This window comes from Lates calcarifer, linkage group LG4 (genome assembly GCF_001640805.2).
Source record: "Lates calcarifer isolate ASB-BC8 linkage group LG4, TLL_Latcal_v3, whole genome shotgun sequence".
In the NCBI taxonomy this organism is placed as follows: domain Eukaryota; kingdom Metazoa; phylum Chordata; class Actinopteri; family Centropomidae; genus Lates; species Lates calcarifer.
In genome coordinates, this window is record NC_066836.1 from 8,350,066 (window position 1) to 8,368,605 (window position 18,540).

General features: G+C 41.2%; 1 protein-coding gene across 2 annotated transcripts; it reads left to right on the forward strand.

Moving 5' to 3' along the window:
• The first annotated feature begins 2,871 nt into the window (after nucleotides 1-2,871).
• On the forward strand, nucleotides 2,872-6,345 carry adcyap1b (adenylate cyclase activating polypeptide 1b). 2 transcript variants are annotated; one of them, XM_018676215.2, is made up of 5 exons: nucleotides 2,872-3,239; nucleotides 3,544-3,648; nucleotides 4,678-4,812; nucleotides 5,197-5,301; nucleotides 5,968-6,345. In XM_018676215.2, the coding sequence occupies exons 2-5, from the start codon at nucleotides 3,545-3,547 to the stop codon at nucleotides 6,149-6,151; spliced, it is 528 nt and encodes a 175-aa protein (XP_018531731.1). In that variant the 5' UTR covers nucleotides 2,872-3,239; nucleotide 3,544; the 3' UTR covers nucleotides 6,152-6,345. The 2 variants fall into 2 exon arrangements, with proteins under 2 accessions (XP_018531731.1, XP_018531732.1); XM_018676216.2 differs by lacking the exon at nucleotides 5,197-5,301 and having other exon boundaries at nucleotides 2,875-3,239.
• Nucleotides 6,346-18,540: the final 12,195 nt, after the last annotated feature.

Consider the following 18,540-nt stretch of genomic DNA (forward strand, 5'->3'; position numbering starts at 1 on the left):
TGTGGGGAGGGCGTTGGGATGTTAAGACTGCATCTCAAACACCTTGCATCAGCAAAATCAATGACAACAGGTATAACCATAGAGGATAAAACTGAAGTTTCACTATGTATGAGACTTGATGCTGAGATTTTTTTCCAAGTGATTCTGAAGTGATTTGCTGACCCCTACTGACTCTGACTGCACTGTGCGCAAGCGGCACTGCAAGTTTCCCCCCTGGGAGCTTTCTCCTGAAAAGCGGCCCTTGTGGAAACAAGGAGTAGTCAGCAAGGTGTTTTTCTATAAGATAAATACTCACTCATGCTCAAATAAAACACAATGTGTGCCCGTGGTTCGTAGCTTAACAAAACATACACAGACTACTGATTGAAAGCTCCGGTAGGTACGATGATCAGATTACTTGAGAGCTTTTGAGGGGTAATGGGAGGTTAGTTGTGTGTTGTGAGCAAGTAGAGCTTTATCTTTGGTTCCCAGCCGTTTGGGGGGGGGGGGGGGGGGGGTATACATGGTGTTAGAAGATAAAGCTGAGGGGGTGCAAGATTATGAAACATTTAAAATGCCTAAATAAAAGCAAATTAAACAAAGAAATAAAGTCAAGTACAAAACAAATTGTTATATGTTTCATATTTTCTTGTTATGTATGCATTCAGTGTGTCATAATTTCAATGAATTCTCCAGATTAAATGTCCAATGATGTGACAACACAGAAATTCAAGTTTAGTTAAGGACATAAATATAAGTTGTTTTGGGGGCACTTGCTGAAAGACTGATGCTGCCTTTCTTCTTGGAAAGATTTGCTCCATATGAACAAAACAAAAAACACAAAGGTCAAAAACATAAAACATTCATTAAAAAGTATTGTATCTAACTTAATTACTTTGTTTGAGTTATCTTTATTTTGGCATTTCAAATCTTCCATACAGGATGCTGTATAAACATAATACTCATTTTATCAGACTCTTTTTACTTGTGAAATATTGATAGTTTTACCTCCTAAAATCTCATAAATGAAAGAATATGATCAGTTCAGAGAAGGAAAACATTTTTTGGTGGAGCTGCTTACAACTCATAAACATGCAGGCTGTGGCACGTATATACTACTGGTTAAATTTGATGGGTCACAGTCAAAAAGGAGTAAGAACCAGTGGCCTTCATGAACATATGTTAAACCCACAAACCCACAATGCAATAAGATAACATGTATCCAATTTAGGCCAATTGCTTTACCCAAATTGCACCCATGTTTAATTACGGAAATCCCCTTTTCAGGTATCAAGGCAAAGCACACAGTTGTTGTGTTGTAAAAGCTTTTCCCTCATGTGTGGATGATGGTGATAATGAATGAAGCTCTGCGGAGCTCGCACAGGCTGTTCCTCTGTTCTCCTCATGATGGCGCCGTTTGCTCAGACTACCGAGCTGCGGCTGTACCCACTGTATCAGGCCCTAATATTAACAGTCTGCTCCAGTTTAAAATATATGGGGCTTTAAGTTGAGATTTTCATAGGAGTCGGTGAAGAAGAAGAAGTTGTGGACAGGCCTCCTCTAGTGACCCGCTCTGTTCGTCATATTGCGTCAGAGTAAACAAAACGCTGACGTGAGTCTCTCTCTCTCTTTGGCAAACTCTTCGATTGGTTGGTGAGCTATAGGTCTGATTCAGTCATGAAGTGTGCAAAATGAAAAGGTGCGGTGACCTCCAGCTGGTGATCACAACGAGGCCCCATTGTAATTTCAGACAGGCGTCGCTCCTCCGAATTAAAAGTCTCATTTAACTCCGCCAGACACACTCTGCTGTACGCCATCACTTTTATATGCCATGAATATTAATGTCAAGTTTGTTCTTACACTTGTATTTGACTGTAGCCTATTATTAGCGAATAATAAAAAGCATATTGCAGAGAAGCCGTAACCGTAAAGAGGTTCGACTTATTACCAAAAATGAGGCTTCATCAGTCCAGTATGAGTGGAGAGAATTAGGCCCAACGGCTTCTTTGGTTAATTGCCACATACATAACAGCATAGCTACGAGTCTTTTCTCGGATTTTTTTTTCTTTCGTTTTCACGCATCAATCAGCGCATTTTAATGATGCGGACAGTTTCGGAACAATATTGGGGAAAATGGGTGAATCGTTCTTAAAGTCACGTAGGCTGATGTCTCTACGAACCGGCATCCTGCGTCACCAGCCTGTGTTCAAATCAGATTACGTGCCTCTTTTATTTCAACAATCTAACGGATAGGGACCGGGGCCTTATCCCTGTCATTGCATGGCCATTAAAGCCCCCCCACCAACCCCCCCATATCCAGTTTGGCAATTATTGGAAATGATTAGGAAAAGTGACTGTGAAAGTCAGAAAAGCCGCAATTCGAGCCGATTCATTTCAGCACCGGACAGCTCCTGACTCCCCAGAGGCCTTGAACTTGGTCAGCGGAAGTCTGATCCCCCCCTCCATCAAAACCACCCAGTCACATGAAACCACCAACAAAGATGATCACTTCCCAGTTCTGTCATAATAATAAAGAGCCTAATTGATGACGTGCGGCGAGAGACGAATCGATTGGTATCGGTCGTCACATTGTCCTGTGCAAAGTTCATGAATTCATGTATTCAACCTTTTTTTTTTTTTTTTTAGAGAAAAGAAGAAAGTTTGGAAGTAAACTTCCATCTTAGGAGGGAGGTGGTGGCGGTGTTGGGTGGGGTGGGTGGGGTGAGTCTGACAGATGCATCGATGAGGAAGGAACTGTACTATTATATTCCGGGAGGAAGACTTGATGACGTCTATAGCATCCTTAATGTGACTTATTGCAGGGAGGGAGGGGAGGGGAGGGAGGAGGAGAGGAGAGAGGGAGGGGGGGCAAGGCTTACGATATATGGATAAAAATCCAAGGCAATCACAGCACAGGACAAAAGTTTAGAGCAGCGATATGTAGACGAAGAGACGGCGCACTTTCCCCACCGAGTTTTTTTGTTTGCCTGCGCGACCGGTTGAGTCCTGTGTTAACTGTGTATAAAAAGTGAGGCTATAGGCTGCGCTGAGAGGGGAACATACAGGAGACGACGGAGGCGCTTCAGCCAGCAAAGAAGTGCCGTGAGAAAGATACCGTCTCTCTCTCTCTTTCTCTCTCTCTCTTTCTCTCTCCTTCTTTCTCACACACACACACGCACACAACACACAATACCACAAGCCACAGCCGCGCCCGGATCACATCCTACAGCACAGCGCTCTCCCCTGCTCTCCTGCTATAGGTATGTGCTTTTATCTGGCGGATTGTCTTAAAACTCGGGGAAATTCATTGATGGAGAGCGAGAGATAAAGTAATGGGATTTTTTTTTTCTTTTCCCGCACTTGCATGGAGATCTGGTGTGTTTTTTTTCTAAATGACTTTGGGGCTGCATGCAAAGGATTCGGTGTCAGCACCATGCACAGTTAAACTTTTACCAAATGGGAGGAATAAAACAGACAGAAATCTCTTTTTTTGTTGAGAGCATGTTGTTTCAATAGGAGTGACTAACCTGTGTAATGTTAACTGTTTTTTCATTTTTCTAACAGCATGGCCAGTTCGAGTAAAGCGACTTTAATCTTGCTCATCTACGGAATCTTAATGCACTACAGCGTCTTCTGCACACCTATCGGACTAAGTTACCCTAAGATTAGGTAGGTGTTTGTTCTTTGTGCAGTTTTATAACCTGCTTATTGTAGTAGTCTTCTTTTCATTCACCCAAAACCGTTACGTCCAATGATGCCATTGCATTGTGATTAATTACGAAGTGATTGGGTTTGCGCACTTCATTTCGAATAACCGTGCGTAATTGCGCACAAACTATGCGCGCAATTTAAAATCTGAGAATCTCGAGAGGGATAACAAGGGGGAAAGGAAATACAGTAATTTCAACGCATACAAAATGCAAGTCTCGTGTGGAAAATGGCTATGGAAATTTGAAGTGTATCAGTCCGGTGGGACGGTTCACAGAACACCCCTTATTAAAAATGAGAGTGCAGTCAGTGCAATGGATAGCCCAGGGGATGACGGTGGACTGGCGTCACCAAGGAGAGGCGAGGCAAAAACGAATAGGAGAGCTCCATTTGTTTAAGATTTCTTCTTTTTTTCTGCGAAAAGCATATCCACAATTTGGGCGTGGTTCTTATTGATTCTAATTTTCCCCTCTCTCTGTTAATTGCGGCATTCTTTTAATACAAAAAAAGAAAAAAAAGAAAAAAAGAAATTGTTGGCTCCACGCCTACACCTAACGTGATCGTTTTCACACCCATTGTTTCGATTTCTAAATAATTAATGAGTCTGTAGGCTGTGTGTGGAGCTGAAGCACCAAGTTGGAATTAAAAAGATTTTCCCGATTAAATAATGTATTTAAAGATAAAAAAAATAAAGCTGTACGCATTTAAAACATTTTAACTCGTTATTTTTTTGGTTGAATTTAAATAATTCGTTTTCTGGTTTTATTTAAAAACATCCTCAGCTTTTGCTTTTCCTTTTCTTTATTTTTATTTTTTTCGTTTTCTTTGCTCCATCTCTAACGCATTTAACCTCCCACATGTTTTTTTAGAAGCAGATGCAGACATGTTGGCATTCTTTCACTCCCGCGTCCCACTTGTGCACAGATCAGATTTGTGATGAATGCCCTCCCGTTTTATTCTCATTTATTTTTTTTCATTAATTCTTTGCAGACTTGAAAACGACGCCTTCGATGAGGATGGGAATTCATTATCCGACATGGGTTTTGATAGCGATCAGATTGCTATACGAAGCCCACCATCCCTGAACGACGACGCGTACACCCTGTACTACCCACCAGAGAAGAGGTAAATGTGCCCTCACACCACAGCTTTAAAAAACACTCTCACTCACACACACAAAGCCTCCAGCTGGATTTTCCATTTCTGATGACTTGTTTGCTGTTTGCGATAATGTTTGCTTGCTTTGTTTTTTCCCCCCAGAGTTTCTCATGTTATTTGTTCAGTGTTATTTTCATACCGAGTAGCCTAAAATGTTGATTCCAATACTGTTAATACTCAGTACGGAGGGATATATAGCCTCTGCACCTGATGTGATATTAAACCTGTGGGTGGATGGGAGGGTGTGGGTGGTGGGTACATTTTAGGCTACTTCTGATCATTTTTGTCTGCGCTTTTTTTGTTTTTTAGTCACTGATGATCTATGTATGTTTTGGCGTTTTATCATCTCAGACCAGAAAGGCATGCTGAGGAAGAATTAGATAGAGCCTTGAGGGAGATCCTGGGTCAGTTAACAGCGAGACATTATCTGCATTCTCTGATGACAATTCGTGCAGGGTAAGGGCATTTCTTATAAGCGTTGCAACCTGCAGTCATCCTTTTTTAAAAATAAATGTTTCTCCGTTGCATAAGTTGAGGCTGCTGCATCATTGGCATCATTTTATGTGCGTGTTATTTATTTATTTATTAATTTCTCCACATATGCATTAAAAAAGCCGTCTAGACATTTTCATCACACCTTTTCGTTTCCTGTTTTTTGTTGTTGTGGCGTGGCACTGCGTTCATGGTTCCTCCCTTAGGCTCTGGGACTAATATAAAATACGATGCGATTTATATGTGATTAATCTATAAATTGATTTTGTTTTGCCCGAGCACTGTTCGAAAAAAAAAAAATCATGCGTCAGAATACGCAATGGGCTGTGAATGAATAATTCAGAACTTTTCTAAAACGCTTAAATCACTGTTTCTTTTACACTGTCTTTGCTTGCCGCCCCCCCCCCTCCACTTCCCCCTCCCAAACGAAAAAAAGCATAAAAAGGCCCCACACATGCATTATTAATAACTGTAGGCAACTTTGAATTATGGCAGGATGAGGTGATTATCAAAGCTGATAAAAAAAAATCTGAAATCTGTTCAGAGGAGGAGGAGGAGTCTGCAGCTTTAACTAACGTGCTTTTTTCCTTGTGTTTATTTTTGTTGTTTTTTTCTTTGTTTTTTTCCCAGTGAAGACAACAGCATGGAGGACGAGTCAGAGCCCTTATCCAAAAGACATTCAGATGGGATCTTCACCGACAGCTACAGTCGCTATAGAAAGCAGATGGCCGTGCAGAAATACCTGGCAGCGGTTCTGGGAAGAAGGTACAGACAGAGAGTTAGGAACAAGGGACGCCGACTTGCCTATTTGTAGCGTTGTTAAAGCGCCCCCCACCCTCTCCCCAAAAAAAAAAAACAAAAAAACAACTGCCCTCCTGTGTATATACATCCAGTCGTTAAATCAAAGTCATTCAGATATATCTGACCAACCAGTGGATTGCGCCTGTGTTCTTTCAACATGTATTTATGTATGAAGTAAAGCCATTAAAATGAATATTTTAATAATAATATCGTTTTTTTTCTTTTTGTACAAAAGCACTTGATACCGCACAGTTATACTTTGTGAACCAATATTTTATTTTCATGTTAAGATGTTGAAAACAAAACAAAATGACTAAAAAAAAAAAAAAGAAGAAGAAGAAGATATTACAAAAAAGATAATTGTGCACCTTCAACGTTATGCGCTTGAAATCTTTAAAGGTCATCTACATATGCAGAAAATAAATAGATTTTAAAAAGACAATCAAAGTATTGAATGTTATACTTATTTTTGTAACCAACGTTCTATTTTTTTAGTGTTGTTTGTTTTCCAAACAGGCCCAAAGAAGCAGTGAGCATGCTATGTGAGGCATATCCAGCTTATCCCTAAATGATAGATGTTACCCTTGTTCCACCCTCCTCCTCGTTCCCTTAATGGGAGCTCTGTGGGTTTGTATAGCTTGCTTGGCCCCTCCAGGGGACTTCAGATGGCTTCTGTTGTACAGCCTCTCATTCGATGGGTAACTGATTGACTTACACGGTCATTATTCGTGTAACTGGTGGTAAAATCTGACCCTCTTTTAAAACCAGAAATTTCATCGCAGGCTTTTTTTCTTTCCTTCTTTTCTTTTTTGCAAGGGCATCATTTGCCTTTACTAAAGATAAAGGAAACACTCAAAAGTATGCGGCAAACACTGCTTGCTCACTTGCCTCAGAGTCATTCACTGTAGGAGATATAAATCATGCTCGACAGGACTGTGTAAAGAATGTTCCATATGTGTGTGTATTATGTACAGTATAGAAACTACACAGTGCACATATTCATCTCAATGTTGTCTGTGTTCAGTCAACAGAACTATTTTGGAAGACTGTGCTTCAGCTGTTGATTGTATTTGGGCAGCACTACAAATATTCAGAAAGGACCCAGTACATGTTAGGAGCAGGAAGTGAATGAAGCTCTGGGGAGGAGAGGTAGCACCTGAGTTACAGTTAGGAAGACTTTACTTATTTCTTATGTATTGGTGCATGTGGAAACTGACACCTTGTTAATTTGTGCTTAGAAGCTGCATGCCATCATGCTTTTTTGGACTGTGCTGTTTGGGAGGTCAGCCCCCCACTCCCTCAGATGTGTTGGAAATGTGAACAAGGAGGGCTAGAGGTGGTGGAAACTGGTACTGCACTGACTTGTTGATTTATTTATTTATTTTTAAACCTCCCCTGCTGCTCACATTGTGGACATCATGAAGCAAGACACTGGACTCCCCACGCCCCTCACCCCCTCCCCTGTTTGCTGTTAGCCTTTGTGGTGGTGATAGCTGCTTTTCAAAGGTTCTTTTGCTTCTAGATCGCCGTGCTAAGTTGTTGATTTGACAGTGCCGTGGTTCAATTGTTAAGACGAAGCCGATTCGTGTTAGATGTCTGCTGGGCTCTGTGTAGTGAGGATGTGATAAAGAGGTGAGGAGAGTGTTAGGTGAGATGGGGGGAATGCATGGAGAAGAAAAGAGAGCAGGAGGCAAAGAGATATAGTGAGTGTGTGCATGAGAGAGAGAGACAGACAGAGAGAGAGAGAGAGAGAGAGAGAGAGAGAGAGAAAGCAAAGTAGGCTATTACATAAGAGACAGGTGATAGCACCCATCAGCCAGAGAGAGGTTGTTGCACCTGAGGAGGTGAGAGCACACCCGCACCCGCCTCACCTCACCCACCAAAGGCAGATCAGGGTCAATGAGTCTGATAGCAAATATCAGATGTTGAATTCCCTTTCACTTTGGTATCAGCAGAAGCTTTGACGAGACGCGAGTGAAGCTGAACGAGGCCACCCCGAGTTTCCCTCTCACGCTACAGCGGAGGTGAATGAAAAATTCAGCCCTCCAGCAGAGGGATCTTCCCACATGACTTTTATTAGAGAGATATCTTATGTATTTATTCGATATTATGCAAATGCAGCTTTATGCACCCCCCCTCTGCAATTCAATCAGTGGCCTGTCCCGCCTGCCCCCCCCAGTCCCTTTGGAAACTATCAATACACTCTTTCTTCAATTTGGCTTTATCCTACAGGCTTTGTGTGAGTGTGTGTGCGCACTTGTGCGTCTAAGTGTAGAGTGTGTGTGTGTGTGTGTGTGTGTGTGTGTGTGTTTAATGTTTGTTTGTGTGAATGAGTGACTGAGCGCGCATGTGGAGGTGGAAACAGCTTTTGGCTTTGGTGCCTTGCTTCGACGTGAGAAAAAAATAAAATAAAACTTACAAAAAAAAAAAAAATTCGCCACAAGTGACAGATGGCAATTTTAGTGGCCCTACAATGCTGCAGTCCATTAGCTTACATTGAAACTTCCTTTTACTCTGTTTAATTGCTCGGCTTAGTCTGCCCCAACAGTAGTAGAATTAGGCTTTCTTTTTAAAGCATGGCCAATGGTTTACTGAGTATAAAATAAAAAAAAGAATAGAATGTATATGTTGATGGAGCAGGCAATGTGTGTGTGTGTGTGTTTGTGTGTGTGTGCATGAGTTTGGGGTGTTCAGTGTCTGTGAGAGTTGTGAACAATGACCAGTGTTTGTTACTGTTGGTAATGAGGTGTTGTTGATTATTTTGATATTTGGTCAGTAATTTATTAACCAGTAAAAGAGCACCGACATATTATTTACAACTATGTGCATCACTATCTAGAATAAAAGGGGTTTCAGAACAAGTAAAAAGAGATTTTGTTCAGATCATAGAAAATGCCTGTTGTTGATATTTCTGAAAGCGCCAAACGCCTTACTTCAATGTTTAATCTCTTATCTATCTGGAAACAATGTGTTTTAAAAGTGAACATTAGTACAAGTGACATCGTTATACACACAGGAGTCCTTATATGGGGTTTTACGTTTCTCAATGTTATGAAAGTGTTGTAAGATTTGTATGAATAAATTTTTGTAAACAACATTTTCTAATCAATGTCTAATCTTTGAAATACATCATATTTAAGCTGGTAACATGTGTTGTGAAGCGAAGATAAGAGAGATATGTCACACATCTCGACTACGGTTTCTTGTTTGCAACTTACAGTAGACCCAGGCTTGGATCTTCCTTCCAAAAGTTGAGTTTTACATGATCACCGAAGGCCCCCTCCGTGTTTGTCTGAGCAGAAATCTTCTCCTGGAACAAACACAAACCTCAAGTCATATTACAGGAAATAAAATGAAACATCCTTCAGCAATCACAGCACCAGCCCTGCTGATCTCTAGTGGGCTGTGTCAACCTGAAGTCCTATCAAGTTAAATTTATCTTTCCGAAGCCAAATTAACAGATGTGAAAAGCAAGCAAATCTGAGAAACTTGCAGCACTGGGAGCTGTGGAGAAGTGGTATAACCTGTCACCAAGAGACACTTCCACTGCATCATAAACAAAAAAGCAAAGGGAGGTGTATTTGGTGTCTTTATTGATCAATCCTCATCACATGACAACATTTCCAGGTGGTTTTAGGATTTCAAATTGCAGCTTATAAAATGAAAATGGAGTAAACACACCTAAATAAAATGCACCTGTAATTCAAACCGAAGAACCACACCATCTCCAAGGAGCGCGTCAAGAAAAGCTGCGACCCTGGACCGAGCAGCAGAGATACTCCCTCCCTCCCTCCAAGAGCAACCATGTCTTTCTCCTCACTCCATCCTTGGCCTTGGAAGTGCAGCTGTGTCCCGTGGGAGAGGAGGATGGGTGTGGCAAAGGAGTGTGTTTGTGTGTGATCTGATCCTCATCAGCCAGCAAGAGTGTGTGTGTGTGTATGTATGTATGTGTGTGTGTGTGTGTGTGTGTGTGTGTGTGTGTGTGTGAGTGCACATGTACCAGAGCTCAGCTAACCCAATCAGAGAAATGTTGCATGGCAACGGTCCACAAAGGGACACGGTTATGTATACGCATGTGTCAAGTGTGTTTGTATGTGTGGAAAGGGAGTGAGATAGAGGGATTGTGTGTGTGTGTGTGTGTGTGTGTGTGTGTGTGCGTGCGTGCATGTCTTTGGCTATTTGTGTGCTCTACACAGGCAGACCTTGAGCAGGCTCTGCATTGGGATGGGGTTCTGCATAACATCTTAGATTTGTGTACACACACTGCCTGTGGAATAGAGAAAGTACAGATACACTCTGTGTGTCTCTCACAGAAACTGTAATAACATCAGCAGTCACTGGCACAGCCCTGGTGGCAAATATGATTAATGAAATCCAACAAAAATAAATTAGCCACTCACTCACATTCTGAGACACACACACACACACCTTTGCGTCTTAGGACAGTGATTCTTGGGAGTCGCCCTGTTGCTATGAAAAGACTGACAGGTTGTCAACTGTCAGCATTTGAGTGACCCGTGTGATATATAGGATGTCTCAATTCTTCATTTATCCCCACCCCCCCCACCCCCTCCCACTTTTCCCTCTCTTCAGCTGTCAAGACGGAAAGCTGGCTTAGTCCCCCTTGACAAGCAGAAATTCCTTGATTTCTCCTGTGACATTTTTTTGGGGTGGGTTACAAAAGATGCATGGAGCAAGCCAGTCAGGTGAAAAATTTTTTTATTCATAAATAAATTAAATTTGATATTCACACCCTGATACACCCACAAGTGGATACTGAGACAAATGCTCCAATTTGTTTGCGCAGCAGTAGGCTATACATGAGGGGCCTTCCTGAACCAATTTGTACATAATGTACATTAATGCCTGAATCAATAAAAGAATGCTCCTCCTTCCTCGTAGGCCCGCATCAGCGCTCCTCTGTGGCATGCATCACTCCGCTTCTTATCTCCCCATTAGCGTCTTTGGGCAGTTTTGCAAATTGATCAGACTTTTTTTTTTTTCAAGAGAGTTGGTGTCTCTGTTTTGTTGGCAGGTTCTCGGAGGGAAAATTGGAAGATCTCCTAAATCTAAAGCTGTAAAAACTGCATGGTTCTCATGAAACAGAGTTCAGACTCGCACACAGCTTTTGGTAATCTGCCCTGCTGTGCTTCCAGACTCATCTTAATCATGTATAAGGTGTCAGAGGGGGGAAGGGGAGGTTGTGTTCAGGGCTTTACCGGTGGGGATACCCATACTGCCTCCCCCAGCACCACGGCCACACCCAGTTTTCTTTGTCGCCATGGGTCTGATGAGCGTGAAGCCAGGAGTGTGCGTGCATGCGTAATACAGATTTATTGCTTGTATGATTAACATATCTGCATCTCCTTCATTGTGTATGTGTATGTGTATGTGTGTGTGTGTGTGTGTGTGTGTGTTGTGGGTAAATAAACACACACACACACACACAAACACAAACACAAACACACACACACACACACACACACTGCCTCCTCCTTTTCCCCAGACATCGGTCTTGTGTGTCAGGGTTAAGAATACAGCACTCACAAGAGAGGCCCAGACACAGCAATGCTGCAACCACCCCCCACCCCCCACCTTTGCATTTCACTGCATGAATCATTCAGTGGTCAGGTTTGGGGTGGGGGAGGGGGGCGGGGTGGTCATGCCTGCGATGAAACCCTTGACTGTGGCTACCTGTCCCCCCCTCTCCTTGAAATCCCATCTTATGGTGGGCTCTGTCACATCTACCATTAAGCAGGAGGCACTCTCCAGTAAACAGCAGTCCCTGTGGGAGCAGCGAGAGGGGGGAGAGAGACAGAGGAGACAGGGAGGAGGAAAATAGGAGATGTGGGCGAGGGTTTGCAGACATGGACCACTGATCAAGAGTTGCTTTGGGCTTAGAGGGAAACACTTTACCTGTGCTGCTTGAGTAATCATGGGTAACCAGAACTATCCATCATTTATTATGAGGCTATACGGCCAGGAAGGAAAATGACCATATCAAATGTCATTTTCTCAGTTACTGTGTGTCTCCAAGGTAAGTTGGATATGATGGATAAGATAAAATAAACAACATGCGATGCCTTTAGAAAAGATGCTCAAGATAAGACAATTCTTTGTTCATCCCGAAGGAAATTTTTATGCCACGATGCTTACATGTAGACATTGTAAAATAAAAATATAATAATATAAAATGTACATACATACTAAAATAAAGCAGATTTAATAGTAGCGATAGAAAGAAGCAAAGTACAAATCATGATACAATGTATGAATAATAAGTGCAAGGTAAATTACAAAAAACAAACTACAAGCATAGAAGAATAAAGGATGAATAACATCAGGATGATTTTGTGGAAAAATGTAATACGACACACTATGGGTCACTTTCATACTTTTTGGAAGATAGAGAAAATAACTGCGAACAGCACAACATACATGATATATTAACACCTGATAAAAATGTCATGGCTGATGTTTTAGCAAACATTTGACTATTGACATATGTAAAAAGTCACAAAGAGCTTTTGTCAACCTAATAAAAATAATCCATTATTCACTCTTTTTAGCTCTGTGTTGGTCTACTTGTGAGGTAAATATCTGACTCATTAGCCGCTAAATGCTCCACTATGTTCACAAGCCACTAGTCGCCAACTTTGTCTGTCCACTGTTTGGTGCTTTGGAGATACCCTGCTGTGGCTCAAAACAACACTGATGAGCCCAATACGAAACATTAAAGTTGTGTGCTGTGCAACCAAAACAATGGGCTGAAAGATGCTTAACTGCTCCGTAGAGCTGAGGAACTGCAGAGTTGAGAGATAATTCTCTGTGGGTTTGTCACTGCAAACAACCCCTTTCACATTACATGCAATCATTTGATCCATTTTTAACATAAACATTTTGATTAGAGCAGCTTTAATGAATTTGCACAAGAGAAAAATAGCATTATAAGTTCTTGAGGTCTTCCTTACAGATGGCTTTTTTAAAATCTTGAATTAGGTGTATGTTTACTTGATGGCACAATCAAGAAAGGATGCCCACAGAGAATAATCTGAATGCCACATCTTTACTGACAGCTCTGACAACATCTGAATTGCCCTGTGCTGGAAAATCCAATCTAAGTGCAAAGTCAAACAAGAGCATTAAGAGTAGTTTGCAAGTACGACCCTCGGTTAAATAGTATTTGCTCTATTTCCCTCCCATGTAAGTCCATTATGACTGAGGATGCCAGTGCAAATCCTAATTTGTTAGCACACTTTTATCCTCAGAACTCCCATTCCCTGCCGTCAGAGGTGCTTAACTGGAAAAAAAATCCCCAGAGCTTGTGGCTCGATGCTTTTTAACATCAAACACATTTCTTTAAAGCTGCCTTCTCCCAGTGAGGTTCTCCAAAAGACATGAACAGAGGACTGCTGTGTCCCTCGTACTTCTCAAAATTTCTGTCGATAGAAATGGCAGTGGGGGTGTGCAACAGCAGGTGGGCCTGCTGGCTGTTGAACTTACTGGAGTGCAGTGACTTTAAGTTATGTTTTATGAATAAAAAAATAATCTTTTGGCTACTGAGGACGTGTTTTTATTTATTTATTTCATTTATTAGTTATTTCATTTCAAGCAGGTCATAGACAACAGCAACCAGACTTCATATATGCTGACCTTCAGAGTTCAATGTGAGGTGACCGAACAAACACCTTGCAGCTTTATGTAGTCTTTTATTTTGCCTGTAGCTCATACACCCAAAGAGCTCATTCTGGATTGGGCGAGGTTGTGCAAACACTGAATAATGTATCATTGCTGGAGCACTTAGGTGTGAAAACCCAGTGTGAGATTAGCGAGAAGAAACATGTTCATTCTCTTTTTATCCTCCTCCCCGTCTCTCTCACCTGCTTCCAAATGAAGGAGAAAGGCAGCCTATTACTCCTTCCCCCTGCAGACATCCACTGTTGCATCCCCTTTTCTACATCATTCACCCTGACTCCTCTAAAGTTGTGACATATTTCCTGAATGAGATGAGCATTAATGAATGGAGGACAGTCGAGAGTAGAGGGAGACGCTTGTCAAGTTCAGGCTTCATGGGTTACGTGCTCATGAGAGTCAAATTCACACGCTGACACACAGCTGGTGGTTATGTTATCTTTCTTCTTTCCTTTTAATGAACGTGTTATAAGTGTGAGTCTGTGAGGGTGAGTGTGTGTGTGTGCGGATGCGTGTGGTGAGGAAATGCTTTAATATGGCGACAAAATATTAGCAAAGAGTGTTTAATACAGGGAGAAGTAATAGCGCTGCTTCTAAGCACAGCTCCAACAACTACTATGGACAATGAAACACAACAAGTGTCTGAGGTAAAAGTTGCTGAAGAAAAGAGAATCTGCAAAGACTCTTCTCTGGTTTACAGCTTTTATAAGAAAGCGCATCGAGGCACTGACGTTATCTCAACATCTTTTGCTCATAATGGGAACAGCTTCTTGTTTTAACACTCTTGCATCACCTTTGTAAAATGCATCTTCCCCATTCTTATAAACTTCACACACACAGAGATCCTAGACATTGCTTTATCCCAAACCTCATATGCACGCCAAAAGGGTAAGCGTTCGCTTTGAGAGGCGGAGGCACAAAGCAGGCATAGGCTTTTCCTGTCTTTTCATACATATTCAAAAGCGAAGGTACTGCCTGTCACTGAGCAACACGCAGCAACTCTATAAAAACTGAGGCTGTGTGTGATAAGGAGAGAGGTGTGAGTGGGAAACATAGGGAGACGAGGCAACCAACCAGGCTCTTCATTCACACCTGTGAGCGACATCCTGCGCTCCCTGGGGCACAGCATCCGGATGGCAGAGTAGAGAAACAGGCTCTGCCTGTGTCTCCCTGCAATTTCCCTTTTTTCTTTCTTCCCTTCTGTTGGAGGGCTCCCCTCCTACATGGCTCTTCCCATCAGGGATCCTTTGTTACATTGATTGACACACTGTGAAACAATCATGCTCCTGAAGCAGTATTTCATAACATCTAGATTTTCTGTGCATATGAGGTTTGATACTCTCTGTAACTGACTCATTTAATACTATGGTTCTATGGTGCTGAACCAGACTTGGCATGGTCAGGCATCTGTATATTGCTCTCTGGCAAAAGTTCATTTTTAGTGAGACACTGCATTTTCAGCAAATCCTTACATCATCTTTGTGATGTGCTCCATTGCAAAGTTTATTTTTTCCCACTGTTGTGGAAAACACATATTCTAACTGCTCTGATAGAAGAAAACATAGATGGATGAATTCATCACAGTCGGAAATCGCCCCTCTGATGGATGAAGGCAGTTTATGCAGATGTTATTTAGTCTTAAAATAGCCATCTGAAATTGGTTTTGATATTAAAAATAAATTATATTTGGTTGAAAAGTTACGTTTTAAAACATGTTACTTGTAACTTCACAAGTGCAACTTGATTTCTTTCACCTACTTTCCAAGATTAATTTATGTCTGTGTGGAAAATAAAGTTGGTCTGTCTACTCATTCATTCTGTATTCCTTTTCTAGTTTCAAGGCAGCAGGGATGGCTACTGCTGGCCACGTATCACTCTTTTTGAGTGAACCAGTACCAGCTGTACCATCACAGAGGTGGGTTTTTCTGGTTTATTATTTCCTTTATTTAATGGTAGAGCAAGATAAATAAAACTTTGCATTGCATTATTTAAACAGCAATGACATGAACAGATTATACTGTTTGCTGTTTTTCTTTTAGACCTATAGCCCCTGTTATTAGCCACAGTCTAGACCACAGGTCAGCAGTTAGGTTCAACAATAGGACAGTTTTTTCCACTGTAACAATGGGACCAACTCTGTTTAGGTGCAGTTGAAATACAAGCCTATATGTCTTGAATATGTATTGGTTGTTTGTCCCTTCCTGTTACAACCCATCTTCATTTATGGCTGCATAAGTAGGTCATATTTAGTGGGATTTACATAATCTTTACATTTATATTCTTATTGCATATATTGTTATCTAGATGTTAATTTATGAAGAATCACATAAAAGTTTTAATGTAAACTATTAAAATGAATATTTTCAGTGGAAGGCTGAATGAGGCCCATGGGACACTATTTGCCTACCACTAGTCTAGACTAGGTTTATGTATTGTGTAGGATGAGCAACTACAATGTATTACATCCTGCATGCAAAATCAAGCAGGCATAGTTTCACAGTCCTAAAGATACTATGCCACTGTCAATAGAGCAGTTCAACAGCTGGCCTATTTGCCTGCTGTGCATCCTAACAGATAAGTAAAAATAATATCTACACTACATCTATATCTATATCACATCATATCATAAAACATGCTCCAAAATGCTGCAGGTTTTTATTGTGTCTTCAGACATGGTCACTGAGGCGCTGTGCTAATTTCTGCCGCTCTGTTATTTGTAGTCTCGGTAGAACAGCTCATGCCTGTTTGTTTTGGGGTTTGGCAGCTGCTGTCAGTCCGGTGACATCAGCGTACTGGCACAGTGATTACTGAGAAACGCAGTGAAAACAACATGGCAATGACTGCTAAGCATCAAAGATGTCTCCGAATAAAAACAAACACACTGCTGATAATCGCTTTAAGCTAATTTCATTGACTGATGTTAAGCTCAGCGAAATGACGAAGATGAAATAACTTAACACCACGTTAGTATATTTTACTCAAAACTCTTTTCAGAAGTTGGAAAATTTTAAAAAGAAACATGGATTGAAGTTGGATAACACAAGAGCAACAACCCCATCAACCTGCATAAGCTTTGTGTGGATTGATCGCATATTTCTAAGAGACTTCTCATACCAAAATAGATTTCCACAAATGTTACAGATGCATTTTAACTGACAGAACATCATCTCACAGAAGTGTTTATTTGATGTAAAAACCTAGTACATGTGGAGTAATGAGAATCAGTATCAATCATGTGCTTAGCGAAACAATTACAGAAACTTTCCAAGCTTCCTGTACACCTCTGAGATTCCCTGTCAAATGAATGGTTCAATTCACAACACTGTTTTGAAAGTAGGTACAAACAAGATGAAGAAAGAAAGAGAATATAGTGAGAGAAAAGTGCTAACTTAAGAAGATAGCTATTACACTTTTTAACACACTTACAAATGGAGTGTTTAAACAGACTCCAGTCATTAACACATTTTGCATTATCTCTTATGTACAGTTTTTGTTGTATGATGTGCACTGTTTGAAATCTGATTCATATATTCTTTGGTCAACAAAGAGCAATGTTAGATGGTGAAATGCTGAAACACTAGCAAATGTTCAGGATAAGGATTTGCACTCCTGTCATCTGAGAAGAGAAAACAACTGCAGGAAATGAGGCGATAAATATTGCAAATGTACCGCTACAGATGTTAAAAGTCTTCTAATGACCCGACTTAGCTCACTTTGTTTTAGGCCGTGAGTGTAAATCACGTCGCTGTACAGATGGGCCGCTCAGATGCTTTGTTTCCTCAAGCTACGTTGATTGTAATTCATTCAGGTGATGTGCATGCAGCCATCTTTCATTATAAATAAGTCTCCTCACTTTTAAGAGTCCGACAATCAACAATCTGCATGACACAGTCTAATGAAATATGTTGACAGAAAGCCTCTGTGGTAGGAAAACAGAGTGTGGAACCAGGGTTAAAAACGTTAATTAATTGCAAAGGTAAATTTGTGAAATAATCACTGATCAATCAAAGTTTGATCACTGTAGCTGTAACATGAGATCAGATCAGGTGCTTTGCTTTTGTAGCTATGACTACAAACTGTGATTGAGATGTCTTGTAACAGCAGGACTTATGAGTTGATTTTTTGTGACTGTGTTTTGACTATTAATTGGTCTGTTTGTTTTTTTTTAATGAAACTCTATCTTTAGTGTTCATAGTAATGTTTTTTTTTTAATGAATGACTCATTATCCAGTCCCATTTAAAAAAAACAACATCTTTACCTCTGCTGATTCTGGCTGCGTCATTATCAGTTAATGATACACCTAAAGGTGCATGTTGATGACATTACATCTGTGATTAAGCTGTTCTTGCCAAAACCTCCTTCCAATCCACCCTCCGGGTCATCCCCCCACCCCCCCAATCCACGCCTGATTGCACAGTAACCGGACTCTTACTGAGAAACAGCTGTCACTCAGTCGAGCCTCAGAGGTGTCCATCACAATGGCTCATGGATCCAGAATATTCACCATCTGCTGCTGTTTTGCTGGACGTGTAGCGTAGGCCCATATCACTTCCACTGTTTGGTGTGGGAGGTATCCAGTCACTGACTGACAGCAGCTTGCGAGCATGTTCGGAGCCATATGGGGAAAGATTGACTGCCGCATGTTGGCGCGAGGCAAAATTGTCAGTGTTTAACTCTGAGAGAGTAAAACTCAACACTCTGCCAGACAG

Coding starts and splice junctions, on each gene's coding strand:
- adcyap1b (XM_018676215.2), top strand. CDS start 3,545: ATGGCCAGTTCGAGTAAAGCGACTTTAATCTTGCTCATCTACGGAATC. Junction 3,649..4,677: donor CTAAGTTACCCTAAGATTAG/GTAGGTGTTTGT, acceptor AATTCTTTGCAG/ACTTGAAAACGACGCCTTCG. Junction 5,302..5,967: donor CTGATGACAATTCGTGCAGG/GTAAGGGCATTT, acceptor TTTTTTTCCCAG/TGAAGACAACAGCATGGAGG.